At 27.7% G+C, this 17,999-nt stretch overlaps 1 protein-coding gene across 1 annotated transcript; it reads left to right on the top strand.

The window, feature by feature from the left end:
• The first annotated feature begins 4,792 nt into the window (after positions 1-4,792).
• Positions 4,793-7,437, top strand: LOC114191773 (F-box/LRR-repeat protein 10). The gene is made up of 4 exons (XM_028081154.1): positions 4,793-5,040; positions 5,120-5,325; positions 5,398-5,491; positions 5,794-7,437. Exons 1-4 carry the CDS (start codon positions 4,855-4,857, stop codon positions 7,237-7,239), a joined length of 1,932 nt encoding a protein of 643 aa, XP_027936955.1. The 5' UTR covers positions 4,793-4,854; the 3' UTR covers positions 7,240-7,437.
• Positions 7,438-17,999: the final 10,562 nt, after the last annotated feature.

Raw genomic sequence — 17,999 nt, 5'->3', positions numbered from 1 at the left:
GATCTTGTTGGATCATATATAAGTCATGAGAAATTACGATTTGTTTTTAAATATTCTGTTTTCTTAAGTAACCTGTCAATAATTACACGTGAAAATTGATAATAATTGATTAATTGAAATCTTACAAAGTTTCTTTTAAATTACTTTCACTGTTTTCGATTTTTAAAAATATTTTATTTTAAATATTTAAGTATTTAAAATTTGTCTTTTATATGTTATATGGAGTGGTGTTAAATGTTTTACTATTTTTTAATAAATGCAAATAATTTAATATTTATGATTTATTTATTTGTTTTCTATTTAAGAAGTGTATATATTTTAATATTATTTAGTTTTAATCTTTTTATCTAAAAATATAAATAATTTAATATTTTAATTAATTTAATTATTTTTTCTAATTAAGATTTTAAATTTAAAGAATAAATTTTATTAAAACCTTAAGTATTTAAATGGTTTGAATGCTACAAAATACAAGTAATTGTTTCTATTGTTTATGATCTAATTTTCTTTTTTAAGATTCCTTGATGACAAGGATATAATCAGAATAACATTTGAGATTTTTTCCAACCTTTACTCATCACTTAATATCTTCTTTTATAAGTCTAATATTTATAATTATCTTCAAAATCTAAAATTCAATATATTGTATAAGAAAACCATCAACGTGATATATTTTGTTTAATTGAAATCACTATGTTCATTCACAAACACGTATTATTGACATCTAATTCATTCATATATTCTCATTTACACGTACATTTTATCTCAGTTTGTTTTCAAATACTATAATCTGTTACATACGTAAAAAACATTAAATCTCAACTATTTATAAACAAATGTGAAAAAGTTGACAATTTTGAATATTTAAAAGGGTTAAAATACTCCGTTGGTCCTCCTTTTGGTTCAGAAATCTCAAATTGGTCCTCATATTTTAATGGGTCTCAATTTCGTCCTCGTTTTTGTAATTCAGTATTAAATCAGGGTAATCACTAACAGTGTTAAATTTTTTAACGTTAACTTGGTTTTCATTTTCTGACGTGGCGTTTATTATTTTTCAGAACGGCACAGTGACTGCATGGATTGAATTAAAAATAACATAGTGCTTGAAAAACCCTAAATGTAATTAGGAAATTAGGGATTGGATTGGGAAAATCAGTGTGAGGCGTGGATTGCGAACCCCATGTGCGTGGACGAAGGTGAAGTAGGACCACATTTTTCTTCAATTACATTTTCACTGCACCATGAAAAAAAAGTTGCAGCCAACAACTTCTTCACTTCCACCCTATCAAACGAAACAAAAAACCCCCAATTGCAAAATTAGGTTTTCCAAAATCAAAATACAAAAACAACATACACAAAAAACAGAACTAAATTCATTTCCATATCTCATATCTTGAACTTTGGGCATCTCCAAAATTTTCTCCCTTGTTCTTAGCAGTTCTCATGATTGCCTTCTCACCGCAATAGCAAAGAGGTGCGAAATCGAACTTCCTCCCCACACCCCCATGAGAAGAAATGGTAGAATTTGTGCAGGACAAGGACGAGCAAGAATGAGAGGGAGACATTACCGGTGCAGGATGAGCAAAACAGAGGAGACCATAAACCTTCCGCACCCTCTTTCAAATTCAAACACTTATCATCTCCCAATATTACCTTCTTAAAAGAGAAGACAACAATGGTTGTTTAAGGTGCTAACCACAACTCATTGACACGTAAGATTGAACATTACAGCCACATCATCACATATAAACGCTGTTTGCCAACAGTTAACGATTGTCCTGATTTAATACTGAATTACAAAAACGAGGACGAAATTGAGACCAATTAAAATACGAGGACCAATTTGAGATTTCTGAACCAAAACGAGGACCAATGGAGTATTTTAACCTATTTAAAAGTATTGAATGGGTATTTTTTCCAAAAGTTCTTGAATTGGTTTATTTACTTGCCAAGCGAAAAATCTCTTGAAGATTATATCAAAGCAATTCAACAATTTATCTCGATTTTTACTCTCTTATTAGCTAACAATATTACGTCATTTATCTTGATCTTTAAAAAACTGACTTACTCACTAAATAGAGCTATCAAATTTGGTTGTCTGGTCCGACTCGATCCGATCCACCACGGTTGGTCACTTAGTGAATCAATCCAATCCGTCTCATTTATTAGTGAACCGAAAAAATTCGAACTCGGTCCAACCCACCACGGGTAGGTGGGTTAAACGGATTGACTCACTAGCCCACTTAATTAAATAAAAATATAATTTTTTTTTCTTAAGTCATAAATTATATTTTAGATTAAAATTTAAATAAATATGAATACAATCTCAATATATTACAGAATAATGTTAAACTTCACTACAAGCCAAAATAAATAAATAAAAATACAATTATTGTCTAAGATTAAAGCATTATTGTGACTTATCCAACAATAATACTAGAAGAATGAAAAAAAAAATCAAGTCGACAGTGAGTGAGGGGTGCAAATTTATCTACTTGTTGAGTTGCAATTGATGTTGGTCCTTAAGTTGAGATGCAACGTCAATCTCCTTATTTGTAGTTGAAGCTAGGTTTTCATTCCACAATTGTGTTTAGTTAAAAAAAAGCCCAACATTGCAAAATCCAACATAATGTGTGTCACTATACCGGTTGGTGGACCAATCCGGTCCACTACGGGTTTAACCCGAATTCTTGGTGGACTGGGTCAAAAATTGACCTGTACTGAAATTTGTAAAAAAAATTTAACCCAATTTAGCCCGAATCCATAGTTAACCGGGTTGACTTACGGATTCTGACCCACTTTGACGGCTCTATCAATAAGTGAGAACAAATATCTCGGATCTACCAATTAATTTTATGTGGATATTTATACTTTTTTTTTTTTCATGCAACAAATTATAAATTTAATTCAAAATGACTTAAAACAAAATCAATTTTACTTAATTAATGTATTTTGGTTTATCAATACTCAAACAAATTATAAAGACACAATACATATTAAATGAAATCTATATATTCACGATGCAGTAGTTATTAAACCTTAAAAATTAATCAACACAAACATATTTTTTCAAACCAAACAAGGTAACTAAGTTACCTCACATTTAAGCTGTCTAACATAGTATATTATTAAAAAACAAACTAATTTTTCTTACTCGAATTAGATTTATTCGCTTAAGTTAAATTTCAATAATTATAAAGGATATTTATCTTTTACATATAAAATTTAAATAAATTATCTCATATCAATCTCATACAAGCACATATTCATCTTAATCTCGAATGAGTCACATGCAAGTTTTATTATTCATTTAGATGTAAAACTTTCAAAATTTACATAATTAAAAGAAAAAAATTCAACTTACTTGAATAAAATTTATTATCAAATATGATTGTTCCACTTAATGTCAGGTCGAGATCTCTATAATGCATTGCTGTGTTAAATAAAATACAAAATTATAAAATCTCACAGAGAAATAAAAAATAATCAAAGAAATAATAATATTTATTAAAATAAATCTCAAATGTTACATTTTAATAATACAATTTTTAATTCCCATTTACAATAGACATTTTTATTTATTTATTTTAAATTCCTACATTACTCACCTTTTTCTTTTATTTGTTCTGAAAGAATAATGAAGATTTCGATTATAAATTGTCAATTTTTTTTGGAATAAAACCTCAAATTCCGAAAAAACAATGATATTTTGACTATTAAATTTTGACAATTTTCTTTTATAATATGAAGTGTCTTTTTTAAGTGGTTTTGAAATATTAAGAATGAGAAAATAAAAAAGTGAAAAATCACTTAGAAAATGTCACATAAAATTGTAAGAAAAAGTTGTCAAAAATTTAATAGTAAAAAAAATCATTTTCCATTCTGAAAAATAAAAGTAAGAAGATGATAATTTGAATTAACACCTAAAAACACTTGAAGGAAATTGCTTGAATAGATATTTTAAAGGGGGGTTTATTCGGTTAATTTAGTCTTTGTATTGTATCATATATACACTATAAAAAATCTTATATTTCAATCACCATCTCTCTATGAGAGAATTTCATGATCTTAGGTTTTAATTTTTTAACCTAACATAAAATAAATATATATATATATAATTTATATTTTAATAACTTTTTATTCAGTTTTTGAAAGAAAAATATACTTTAAAGATTAAAATATTTTAAAGTGTAAGCGCGATAGGATCGCGTGATAGTGCCTATGTGTACACATTCTGTAAATATAAATGATAATATATTAATATGTGATAATAGTGTAATATTATCAAGTCAATATATAAAATAAATTTATATTATTAAAAATAAAGTAAAATGAATAGAGAAATTAATTGTTGATGAATAAAAAAATAATATTATAGAAAATAAATAAAAATAACCATTAATTTTTAAAAAATTAATAAATAATTATATTATAAAAGATAAAATTGATATTATGAAATATAAACACAAAAGAGAAAATTCTATTTATACTCCTTATATATTTTTACAGATATCTCAAATTTCATATTAGTCTAATTTAATAAGACATCATACAAAATTCATATTTTTAACTCATGCAAAATTATCTAGAAGTGTTTGAATGTGAAGCCTTTTCATTGGTTAGAAGTGAAAAGAAAAATGCATAAACGATTTAATTTCATGTATTTTTACAGAGAAATAAATCATAAACTACTGCGATGAAAAAAAAAAAGAAAACTTCACCATATACCTATGTTATTTCCTCGGAATTAATAAGGAGGACGGTCTTTTTCATTTTATTTTTTAATTTATTTACTTAGCAATGTACGTTTAAGAATAATAGAGGATCCGAGGAAAGTGCGTGCGCGTGTGTGTGATGGAATCGAAGGAAGAAACCGCCGGCGCCGGCGAGGCCAGCCTGGAGGGGCTGCCGTCGGCACTGGTGGCGACCGTCATGACGAAGCTGGACATCGCCTCCATCTGCTCTCTCGCCTCCACCTCCTCCGCCTTCCGCTCCTGCGGCCGCCACATCCTCTCCTTCCTCCCCTCCTTCAACCTCCTCGTACCCTTCTCTCTCCTAACCTTCTTCTTTCTTATTTTTTGTTCCCAATTTCCCAAACTCATTCTCCTCTTTCTTCCAGGACACTGCTCCCTCCGGCGACATGCTCAGACCCTTGTTGCCGCCCAATCCCTACCTCACCACTCTCAAGCTCGATTGTTCCCGCCTCGACGACTCCGCCATCGCCTTCCTCCTCAAACCCTCCCTCCAAGACCTCTCTCTCCACAATTGCGCCGATTTCAGTGGCAGACTCTTGTCTGAGATCGGCAACCGCTGCAAAGATCTAAGGTTTCATCTCTCTCATGTCATGTCCCACATCGCTCGCTTTATACTATTCACTCATCTTTTCCCCCCCTTCAGGTCTCTCTACCTTGGCTCCGTCGCCGAGAAAAGAGGGAGGGCCATTCATATTTCCGATCTGGAGGAGTTGCTGAGCGGTTGCTCCCACTTGGAAGTAAGGCATGCCATTTAAAGTTGAAACCTTTAATTGGGGAAATAATTATACGATGCAGTTCCTTAGATGTTGTCTGATACAACCTTTTATTACATGATTACCGACAACAATTTATGTTGCAAAAATCTCTGGATTTGGGAAACTTGTCTGCTATATTGAATAACAATCTATTCTGCGGCATCTCTCATTTAGTTGGGTCTTAAAATTGTTCATAACTCAATCTTTGTAGTTGTCAATATTGCTGCGTGCTCGTTGATGGTTGGTTTAGTTGGGTCTAAAATGTAGTGTGGTTGTTTTGGTAGGCACTGATTCTGATGTTTGATGTCTCTCTCTTTCTCCGGCACAACTTTGCTCGAGTCTGGGCTTCTGCTTCTGAGAAAATTTCTTCTCTTGAGATTGGCTACATTTCTTCAGTTACCGTCACTGAACTGCTGAGCCCAAATCTGGGATCCCATCTCCCCTCAAATCCTGTTCAACCGTCCATACTTCCGAGCATTCAGAAACTGTGTCTTAATGTAGACTATATAACTGATGCTATGATCGGCACAATATCCAAAGGTCTAGTCTTTTTGACGCATTTGGATCTTCAAGATGCACCATTGATTGAACCAAGAGTTACGTTTGACCTAACCAATGCTGGTCTTCAACAAATTAATCAACTTGGGAGACTGAAACATCTTTCGCTGGTTCGAAGCCAGGAGTTTCTCATTACGTACTTTCGAAGAGTGAATGATCTGGGATTGCTTCTAATGGCAGACAAGTGTGCAAACATGGAAAGCATATGCCTTGGTGGCTTTTGTCGAGTCACAGACACCGGTTTCAAAACCATCCTGCATTCTTGCACTCGCTTGTACAAGCTTAAGGTCACTCATGGCACTCATTTAACTGATCTAGTTTTTCATGATATTTCTGCAACATCCCTTACTTTGACACATGTTAGCTTAAGACGGTGCAATCTGTTAACAAACCATGCTGTTTTGAGTTTGGCATCGAACAAGGAACTCAAAATTCTTGACCTGAGAGATTGCAGAAGCCTGGGGGATGAAGCTCTATTGGCCATTGGCACTTTGCCTAGACTGAAAATTTTACTATTAGATGGTTCTGATATAACTGATGCAGGACTTCTGCACTTAAGAGCATCTGTTATCAGTTCATTGTATGCATTGTCTCTTCGCGGATGCAAGAGACTAACAGATAAATGTATCACAGCTCTATTTAATGGCTGCTGCGTGCTGGAATTGCGAGAACTGGATCTATCTAATCTTCCAAACCTCTCTGATAATGGAGTTCTGCTGCTTGCAAAAAGTAGGATTCCCTTCTTTGAGCTCCGAATGCGACAGTGCCCTCTAGTTGGTGACACTGCAGTGATGGCATTAGCTTCAATGCTGATTGACGAGGCCAAACATGGAAGCAGTTTGCGATTGTTGGATCTTTATAACTGTGGTGGCATTACAGCGCTTGCATTTCGGTGGTTGAAGAAACCGTATTTTCCGAGGCTCAAATGGTTGGGAGTGACAGGAAATGTTAACAGAGACATGGTAGATGCTTTAGCCAGAAGCAGACCTTTCTTACATGTGGCATGCCATGGCGAGGAGCTTGGGGCTGATCCCTACGATACTTCAGATGGGTTATACACACATGATTATGATGACGTGGATGAATTTGAGCAATGGCTTCTTGAAGCAGATATTGACAGTGACTTTGAAGACATGGGTGATGCTGAAAATAACGATGAAATGGTTGCGTGACTTGTTTTTATACTGTTGTCGTGTGTCTTTGTGCGATGATGACTCTGTATGTATATCTGTTTGTTGTAACCTTGTTCTCTAGCTAGATGTTATTTGTCACAGGTTTTAGTACCAAAGACTTTTGTTGTATGATTCATGTAACTGTGTATGGATAATGTTAGTCACAGGTTTTGATATTTTGTACTATTATTATTATTATTACTTAGTATCACTCAATTATTCTATATAAGGCTTTTTTTTTCCTGCACCTCCTTTATTATAAGGAAGCTTGTTCTGGAAATAATATTAAAAATCATATTTTAGAAATGTGTTCCAAAAGTTACTTTTTCAAAAAATGCAATACCCATTTTGAAAATTATAAAGTGCAATTAGAAATTATGGTGGTGCAGGACGTAAAAACCGTAAATAATCCCTATAACTCATTACAGGCCTATTAGATTTTTAAAAACAATCAAGCCCAAATCCATCACTGGTTCTAAATGATAGACTTAATTAAAGTTGAAGTAACCGACGACTTTTCGTATTTTTAATGTTTAATTTTTATTAAGTGCCTTTTCATTTGGTTTTTGGTTAATGATAGTACGTGATCATTATTTTTGTTTTCACGTTTTCAAATTGTTAAAAAATTCGTTTATTTTTTTTCTCTTCAATTTTTTCAAAACCATCGGCTAAAAATAAAGTTAAACCGTGAGTCGAAGAAGATTGGTGGGAAAACAAAATGAATTAATCAATAAGTTAAAAACTAAAAGATAAAAATATTGATTATTTTATCCACTTAACAACAAAATTAAACAATATAATACTTAAATGAAAATAAAAAAATATTTTAAATAAATTCTTTAAATGAAAACTCTACTAGATTTATAGATTATTAACTTAGTGATGTTAGGAAAGTGTAAGTCTAAGTCTCACATTAGCTAAAAATAAGAAAATAGAGTACTATACAAGGATAAAGACTCATAAACCTATTGTCTCGACGTTTTGGGTTGAGAGTGTTGTCAATGTCTTATGTGATCGGGCTCAAGTTTTATTGGTGTTGTATCTTCCTAGTAAAACTCCCTCTTTATATCTAAGATGCCAAACTTATACCTTATTTTAGTTGGGATAGTGATTGTTTTTTTAGGGTCCTATAATTTCTCCATATTGCTTTCAACTTTTATTTGGGTTTTGAAAGTCACGGATTTAAACTAGTTTTCCGTCATCATTCATCAAAAAATGCTATCAGTGTTTCTTTCTTTCCAACAAGAAACAACCTATCAAAAAGTTCTTCAATAATGTGTCTGTGAGTCACCGTTGACAAATGTTATCAACAAAATACTAATCCATTTTAGCCTAACTCTTCAATACCTGAATAATACCAATAATTGTTATGAACACAAGTCTAAATTCTAGGGTAAAGTTCTTTCTTATAACACATTAAACACAAGGGTTGATTTAGGACAACATTGGACCAACATGTCTTTTTCTTGTTCAGAAAGGTTGAAAATCAACCATTCGTCTTTTCCAAAACTTTCACTCTTCATTTCAAAATATCTATGGTTCATCTCAAAATTGTAAATTTTTGTTTTATAGACCAATCTTCTACAATTAAAATTGATTTAAAGTTTCTTTTAATAAATATGAAGAAATAGGAATTGACATGACAGGACATGATTCTCGTTGTCAAGTAGAACATACATTGCATCTCAGAAATTATGGGAAATAACAAAAAGAAAATTCTTAAATTGTCAAAAAATACAATTAATTAAAAAAAAAAACCTTGTTGCAAGATAATTTGTTGACATTTCAATGATGATGAATTGTTACATACATGTTTTTATTATTGCTGTTGTTAATTTTGAAGTGAGAGTAGAGTTTTGTTCCAAGGAATATCCTGATTTGTGGAGTTATAATATAAGGGTGAATAGGACTGAATTTGTACAAATTCATTAATAAAATAAAATAAAATAATTTATAGTTGAAGTGGGTTAAATTTTTAAATTTTTTTTATTGGGTCTAATGCCCATTCATACTTGATCTTATTGAATCGTCAGAGATACACATTTTAAAATAACTTTTTTTAATTTGTAACTTTTAAAATTTTTTGTTACATTTTTTTTATAAGTAGATTATATAATTGTGGTAAATAAAACAAAAAAAAAAAAGTAGCTACAAATTCAGCTTGAGTAAAATAAAATAATAAATAACCAAGTTGTCTAGCAACAGTTTTTTTTTATATAATAAAACTAAATTGATTGGGTTAAGCTAGAGAGAGATTTGATATAGGTAACCTGCCACCTAATTTTAGAATTGTAAAAACGGATAATTCAGTCTGATCCACTTTAACTTATCACGGGTTGATCATTTAGTGAGTCAATTTAACTCAGCTTACTTATTAGTGAGTCAAAAAAATTCAAACTTGATCTGACTCGTCAAGGGTTGGTGGATTAATAGAGTTAGCTCGTGGATTCATTTAATTAACAAAAATACATTTATTTTTTTCAGTCAAAACTAAATTATAATTCTAATTAAAATTTAAATAAACTTTAATACAATCTAAATACAAACCAAAATCACAAAAATACAAATGATTTATGTGTTGACTAAAAAAACAATCTGACATAATCCAAATGCAAAGTCCAACTTAATAAAAAATATTTGTATGATCCTTTATTTGCGGGTTGGCTCACCAACCCGACTCACCACGTTGAACCCGGGTGAGCCGTGTCAAAAATTAACCCGTATAAAAATTTGTAAAAATATTTCAACCCAACCCGATCTGAACCCGTAGTGAGCCGGGTTGACTCGCGGGTTTCAACCCATTTTCACATCTATGCCTAATTTGTAGGAAATTTGGTTAATTAAAGTTTTGTTAAATTTGACCAATCATAAAAAATCCAATTGGACTAATTTGGGTCATATTTCATCAAATTGAGTATTTTACTGTTAAACCCAACCAACATTAGATTAATTATGCCTGTAAACTTTAGAGTTTTTTAATTTTAATTAGTATTGTATCAAAATTCATAGTTATGTCTAAGATTTTATTTAGAAAATTTAATTAGTGTTAAGGCTTGTAACCCTCTTATACACTCTTATATTATTATTTTTTTTCTTGTTGGTTTATAAAAAACATTCTAGCTCGTTTCTTTAGTTTTAAATTTTTTAAGATAAAAATTAGTTTTTTCTTGACTTATAACAACTTGTTCATGTAATTAGAAAATATCTCGAGTACGGCTAGCACGTGTATGGTGTGGTTTTTTATTTCTTTCTTGGGTTCAATAGAAATTTGGTTTTTATACTTCAACCTTTTTATTTGTTTTGATTTTTGTGATTTTTTAATTTAATTGAGTTCATAAATATTAAAACAAAATGTGAATTCAACGATCTTATTTCAATTCTTATAATTCAATTGAAAGTTTCTTTCTCAAACCTCTCACTCTCACACACAACACATTTGAAGCTTGAGCTGACATGTATGCACCGAAATACACTGATTTTTCTTTATAAGTTAATAATAATTATTTTATATTTTTTATCTGTACCGTACGGAATAAAATAATTAAATATACTGTTTATTATATTCGAGATATGTTATAATTTTAAGGGTTAAGTATGTTTTTAGTTTCTGAACTTGATTTAAAATTGGAATTCGTCTGTGGTTAAAACTTTGATAAATTTTGGTCTCTAAACTTTAAAAATGAATGAATATAGTCTTTTTAATCCAATTTTTTTAATTTTTTTTTAGGTTTCGAACGCATTTCTCAGTAAATATTGAGTCGAGAATGTGTCAAACGGCGTAAACAACTCCAATATTTACTGAGAAATGTGTTCAAAACCTAAAAAATAGTTAACAAAATTGAGTTAAAAGGACTATATTCATTTATTTTTAAAGTTTAAGGACCAAAATTTATCAAAGTTTCGACCAGGGACGAAGTCCAAATTTGAACCAAAGTTCAAGAACTAAAAAATACTTAACCCTAATTTGGATTATCTTTGTTTTAGAATTCAATTGTATGTAAAATATACTTAACCCTAAAGTTAAAAAACATGTATAAAAAAAATTTAAACATTTAGAATTCAATTGTATGTAAAATACATAAATTATTTTTTCTTTTAATATCACTTCTTTGTATTGTCTTTGTTTTTTAATGATGATGCATTATATCTAGTGGCGGGTATTTAAAAATTATTTTGGGTGTTAAAATAAATTAATTTTTTTAATATGTGAAATATATTAAATAGGGTTAATATATTTTTTGTTTCTTAATTTATATGAAATTAAAATTTAATTTTGTTCCAAAATTTGATTAAATTTGATTTTTAAATTTAAAAATTAATAAATATAATTTTATTACCTCAATTATTTAACTAACTCTTCTTTACATGTCAAATAACATTTTAAATTGATGTTTAAACTCTTTACACCATCTAACATTTTTTTCAACTCACGTATCTATAAATGATATTGTCTAACACGTTAAATAAATTTACTATCATTAAATTAAAATAACAATATTTTTTTTTTAAATTTAAATATTAAAAAATATTAAAGTTTTAATTTACCTATATGTTTATGAATTCTAAACCTAATTAACCTAAACTAAATTAACTTTTTCAACTATTGATACAAATTACAATATCGAACTTAGTGTTTGAAAATGTATTCCGCTAATTGAAATTGATAACCGAGATCGAAAATTAAAAATAAGACTAAAATATTAAAGCTACTTATCCTCTTAAATAAAATGTCGAAGATGGAAAAGATCATAAAAGAAACTAAAATTGTTGATTCATTTAACTTTGTAAAAATAATTATTATGATTGTGAACAGGGGCAGAACAACTTGGTGACAGGGGAGTCATGGCTCTCCCAACTTCTTTTTTTAAATTTTTTTATATATATTTATATATTTTTTAAAATTATATTTATATATTACTTATATTAAGTTTATATTATGAAAAATAATAATAAAAAATAAAATAAAAAAATTTAATGGAGACACTAATTTATAAAAAAAATTAAGGTTAATATTTTATTATGATTTATTTATGTTAGATTTATGAATCTTTTTAGGATGTTTTTTTTCAAATTAATATAAACCCTAATTATGATTTTAGGGATTCTTTTATGAAATTTGTATGAATCCTAATTATATTTTTTCCCAAATTATTATAACCCTTAATTATAAAATTTAGGGATTTTGTGTTTTTCGTTGTCTATGGTAAATTTTTTTTTAAGTTTTGAATTTATACCGTGTTGATTATTTAATTAAAGTGGTATGAGTTTTATTATGTTTTGCATAATGATAATTGTGATTTGTGAACATAAATTTTATTTTTTCTAAATAGACAAGAGGTGATAAATTTATATTAGAAAGATTATGATAAGAAGTAAAAAAATTGATTCTTTTTTAAAGAGGAAGGTTTGTGATAAAGATAAAAAAAGATACACTTACGTCAACTAAACTTGGAGAAATTTCATGAGAACCAAAATTTCAAAACAATAAAAAATAAATTTCTAAAGTTTTTAGAATTACATAAATTTAAAAATTCATTCATATTATATATATATATATATATATATATATATATAACAAATTTAATTTGGTACCCTACGTGTGCAAGTTCCGTCACTGATTGTGAATATAAATCATAACATTATATTATTGTAATCGTGAAGGTTTATCTCGTATATTTATGTTTTATGTTGTTGTGCATAAACTTTTTCCATAAATATAAACAAAGACAGATATAGAGTATATCCACAAAATCAAGTTGATTTGGACATTACATATTACCAAAAATTGAAATAAATAATTTGAATAAAGAAGACAAAAGAACATTTTTTTCCCTAATCTCTGTATTTGGCTGTTCTCATTTTTATTTTATAGATTTAAGAATTTTTGGTTGAGTTTTGTTTCTTTTTTTAAACATTTCTTATTATTTTTATTGATACGACAAAGTGATAACTATTTTGTTTATTTCAGCTTATTAATTAATCAACCTATTTATTCTATCTTCAACCTCTCCCACTTCTTCTGTATAGATTAAATTATTCTTAGAAGGGGAAATAAAAAATAAAAAATAACAAAAATATAAAAGTATTAATTTTGCCATCTATAATATTAAACAATAATTAAAATATAAATATAAATAGCTAAAATACTCAACAAAGTATTTTTTTTATTAAAAATTTCACTTTTTGTAAAATATTTAAAATTAAATTACATTTATATTTTATCTTATTCATATTTTTTGTTATTTTTTCTTTTTCCAACTCAACAATGCACCAAGTCAATAAAACATGATACGATACTTTTGAGGTTGTATCTAGGGTTTGGTTATCTTCCTCTCATTTATTATTTTTGGATGATAAGTTATTATATTTTTTAAGTTTTAAATTATAATATCCGAATCTTTTTATTTACGCTCCATCATCTGAATCGAGTCTGCATACTTTAATTTCCTAAATAAACTAATATTCTCTTTTGACCAACGTGATCTTCCCACCCATTGTCCAGGTAGTAACGTTTTTATTTCGTATTTTTTTAAGACGACGAATATGAAGATTGAAAAAAAAAGTCTCACCCTTATAAATAAATTTAAATGTGTTTTTAATTTCAGTATAATTAGAAAACTTTAATGTAGATTCTCTTATTCGTATAAAATTTGAAATTATTTTTTTCATAAAAAGTATGAATTATAATTTCTTTTGGAGAAAATTATTTTTCTTTACTTTTTATTTCTTAAAAAACTTTAAATCACTTGTTTAATCTCTATTACTTGTTTTTAAATGGATAAAAAACATCTATTTGATAAATTTTGTTAAGTGTATTATGTTGACGTTATATCATAATATTATTGTGCACAACTTAAACTACCATTTGACATTTTGTTCGACCCGTGAATAATTAATTAATGTCATTTAATATTATAAAAAAAATAGTGATTTGAATACAGTTGTATGTCACATTAATTATCTCACGAGGAAAATAAAATGAATCGCATATTAACTGAAAAACACTCTTAATGAAAAAATAATTATCAAAAACTCTCTCGTTAATAAAATTACTGTAGGCATATTGGTTTGTATTGAATGCTAACTCATCGGATTTTTTTTAATTAACGTGTAAATAAAATTTTTATTCATTAAACTATATTTTTAGAGTATTTTTAAAAATTTAAATTAGATGTATCATTTTTTTTAAAGAAAAATATTAACATATTAATATTTTTTTAAAGTCAAGAGAACCAAAAGATGTAATAAAAACTTATGTTATTTTGACTTTTGAATATATAGATTCGGATAAAGGGGGAAACCTTAAAGTAATGGTAGTTGCACTGTCAACCTCATCCAAAACCAAAACGTCCCTTCCTCTTCTGAAGGGTCACCTTTCCTTTTTTCATTTTTTAATTAACTATAATATTTTTTTTATTTAAACTTTAATAGTTTTAGTCTTGACTTTAAAAAAAAAACGATTTTTGGTCTAGTTTTTATTTTTTTATATTTTAAATATTCAATAATTTTTTTAGTGATAATTCAAAAGAACATGGTGTGTACATGATTCGATCATATTGATATATAATAAAAGTAATGTTAAAATTGGAGAGTTGATTTAAATTAATGTTTTCTTAACACTAAAGTTGTATAAGATATATATATATATATATATATATATATATATATATATATATATATATATTATATCATATCAAGCACGGTATATGTGGTATATTTAAAATATTTTTTACCGCCTCACTATCTTATATTTCAATAGAATTTATTCTTTACTTTGTCAAACGATAACCTTATTCTCAAATTAACTATATAAACTATCGAAAATAGTGATTAATAGAAGATAATTCACATATGTCATGTCAATTACTTTCAAGATAAAGTGACATAAAAACTTATTTTTAAACTTAAGAATATCATAAATATTATTTTAAAGCTTTTTATGTTTATACTAGACAGAAAAAACTCCTAAGATAAAAAAAGAAAACGAATTAATTGTATTATACCTTTATCAATTGAATCAATCAATGTAAAAATGATAGTAAAACGGTATTTCAATATGTACTCATTATTATGTTAGTGGATGTATCTTTATGGATATATAATAATAAAATAAAAATTCCTCTTATATGTTGTCAATTTGTTTTATAAAGATTTCTAAAAGTAAGAGGTATACATTGATTTGATTTTATGGGAGAGAGAAATTGAAAGATTATTTTTTATCAGATAAAATCAATTTAATATATATATATATAAATTTAATTTTACAAATTGATTTTGTAGAATTGAGTTAAGTTTAAAATTTATTTATTAATAACAAGTTTGGGTGGAGAGTGATTATATTGACTTATAATGTCTTTAATATTTATATTGTGTTTTGACTTTTTAAAATTAGTTAAATTAAGACACATATACTTTTTATGATCTCTAAGGTTATATTCAACATCTACTCATATTATTATGAACTTTGATATTTCAAGTTATATTGATATTCTCATTAATCATTTACCACCGGAAAATCTATTAAAAATAGAAAGTTATGTTGACATCTACATCAATTATTTGTTATCACATAAAAATTTATTAAAAAGAAAAAATAAATTTTATTATAAAAGAATATAAATAAATAAATAAACGAAAGTAAAATATTAAACCATTGTTTTTATAAATGAAAGCTAAAGCTAAAATAATCTTTATGTATTTCAGTTAAGAATTTACACACCAAATAGGTTTACTAGTTTTCAGGTTTAATAGTTGGTTATTTTGTGGAAGGAGTTTGGTTTATCCCATGTTTTTTTTATGATATAGAAAATATTAAAGTAATTTATATCTTTTACACGGATTACATTTTAATATATAATATTCTTGATCTTTGATATTTTATAATTTGGCTAACCTTAGAAGTGAGTTTTATATAGTTTGTATACTTTGTTGTGTATAGAGTTGTCAAAATGGGCAGCGCGATCCGATCCGGCTTGATTCATTACAAGTTGATCATCAAGTGAGTCAATCCAACTAGCGAGCTAAACAAATTTGAATCTGATCTGGTCTACCACGGGTTGGCTCACGGGTTCACTTAATTAAAAAAAAATACAATTTTTTATTTATTTATTCAGTCAAAACTAATTTACAATTCTAATTAAAATCTGAATAAACTTTAATACAATTCAAATACAAACCAAAATAAAAAAAATACAAATTATCTATATGTTGGCTAAAAGAAAACCTGATATGACCCAAATGCATAGTCCAACTTAATAAAAAACACTTGTGTGACCCTTTATTTGTGTGTTGGTGAGCCAATCCGGCTCACCACGGATTCAACCCGGGTGAGTCGGGTCAAAAATCAACCCATATAAACAAATTTTAACCCAACCCGGCCCGAACCCATGGTGAACCGGGTTGCCTCGCGAGTTTCAACTCATTTTGATAACTCTAGTTGTGTAATTATAATCCCACTTAAAGCTATTAAAGATCTCACCACTTAATGACTAATTGTAACTTGTAACTAAAATTGTGGCAATCCAAAAGTCACCTAAAAACATTCAACTATGCATCTCTTTGTCTCCCAAGAGTTTATGACTAAATTGCAATTAAATCATTATTACAACTTCAAATAAAACTAAATTAGAGTCCATTAAATTGATTAAACAAAAACATAATTTGATCAATCAATTTTATAAAAAATTGAGACATTATTTAAACAAACTAATAACTTTAAAAAATACTACCGTAAAATTGTGCATTAATTCGTATACATTTGGACCACGACTCATATCATAGAGCTCAATAATAATAACTATATAAAAAATATACTCTCAGCACTATTAATTTATTTCACAAGAGTGTTTTTTTATGATATAGAAAACATTAAAATAATTTATATTTTTGACACGGATTATAATTTAATATATGCGGAGAATATGATATTCTCGATCTCGATATTTTATAATTTGTCTAACATTAGAAGTGAGTTTTATAGCTTCTATACTTTGTGGTTGTGTAATGATAGATGAAATTTTGACCTACTTTTGTAAAAATCTTGTCATACTATACTAATTAGGAACATTAGGATACAAATAGTAATAAATAAATTAAAATTATATTTATGCTATGCAAATATAGAATAAATACAAATTTTAGAATAAATTTATTGAATAATATAACACATTATAATACGAGTAAGTATGATCAAATAATGATCAAATAAGAAATTAATGATACAAGACACATAATTATAAATATAAATACTAATTTTAGCTTACAAATCATTAGTTCAAAAGAGTATTTGATTATAGAAAAAGACAGATGTAAATAAAATAAAAAAAAACACATCCTAAATGTTTTAATTTAAGGTTTTCAAGCTCATTTCCTAAGGTTTAAAATCTTTTTAATCATAACACTTTCAAACTTAGAAAAAAACGAGACAGTTATGAATGGAAATTTGACTATATCATTTATCTTAAGACAATATTTGATGGAAGATTACGAAACAAATATGATTTTTTAATTGCAAAGAGTTTGAATCCGAAACTAATAAAAAAAAATAGTAGATATGTCAAAACAAATCATTTAATGGTTGTAATACAAATAAAAAAATTGAGTTTCTGAATCGTACTATGGTATAATTCAGGGATATTCTTGCATGTGAAAACACTTTCTTAGTCCTAGAATAATTATTTTCCACGCTGGCAAATGATGGTTCCTTGAATGTGAATATCATGTGTGCCGGTGTGAGTGGCGTGGGTAAACCTCGTGTTTTC

Source organism: Vigna unguiculata, chromosome 7 (assembly GCF_004118075.2).
Source record: "Vigna unguiculata cultivar IT97K-499-35 chromosome 7, ASM411807v1, whole genome shotgun sequence".
Classification (NCBI taxonomy): domain Eukaryota; kingdom Viridiplantae; phylum Streptophyta; class Magnoliopsida; order Fabales; family Fabaceae; genus Vigna; species Vigna unguiculata.
This window is presented reverse-complemented; position numbering and strand designations above follow the sequence as displayed.

Coding starts and splice junctions, on each gene's coding strand:
- LOC114191773 (XM_028081154.1), top strand. CDS start 4,855: ATGGAATCGAAGGAAGAAACCGCCGGCGCCGGCGAGGCCAGCCTGGAG. Junction 5,041..5,119: donor TCCCCTCCTTCAACCTCCTC/GTACCCTTCTCT, acceptor TCTTTCTTCCAG/GACACTGCTCCCTCCGGCGA. Junction 5,492..5,793: donor GCGGTTGCTCCCACTTGGAA/GTAAGGCATGCC, acceptor TTGTTTTGGTAG/GCACTGATTCTGATGTTTGA.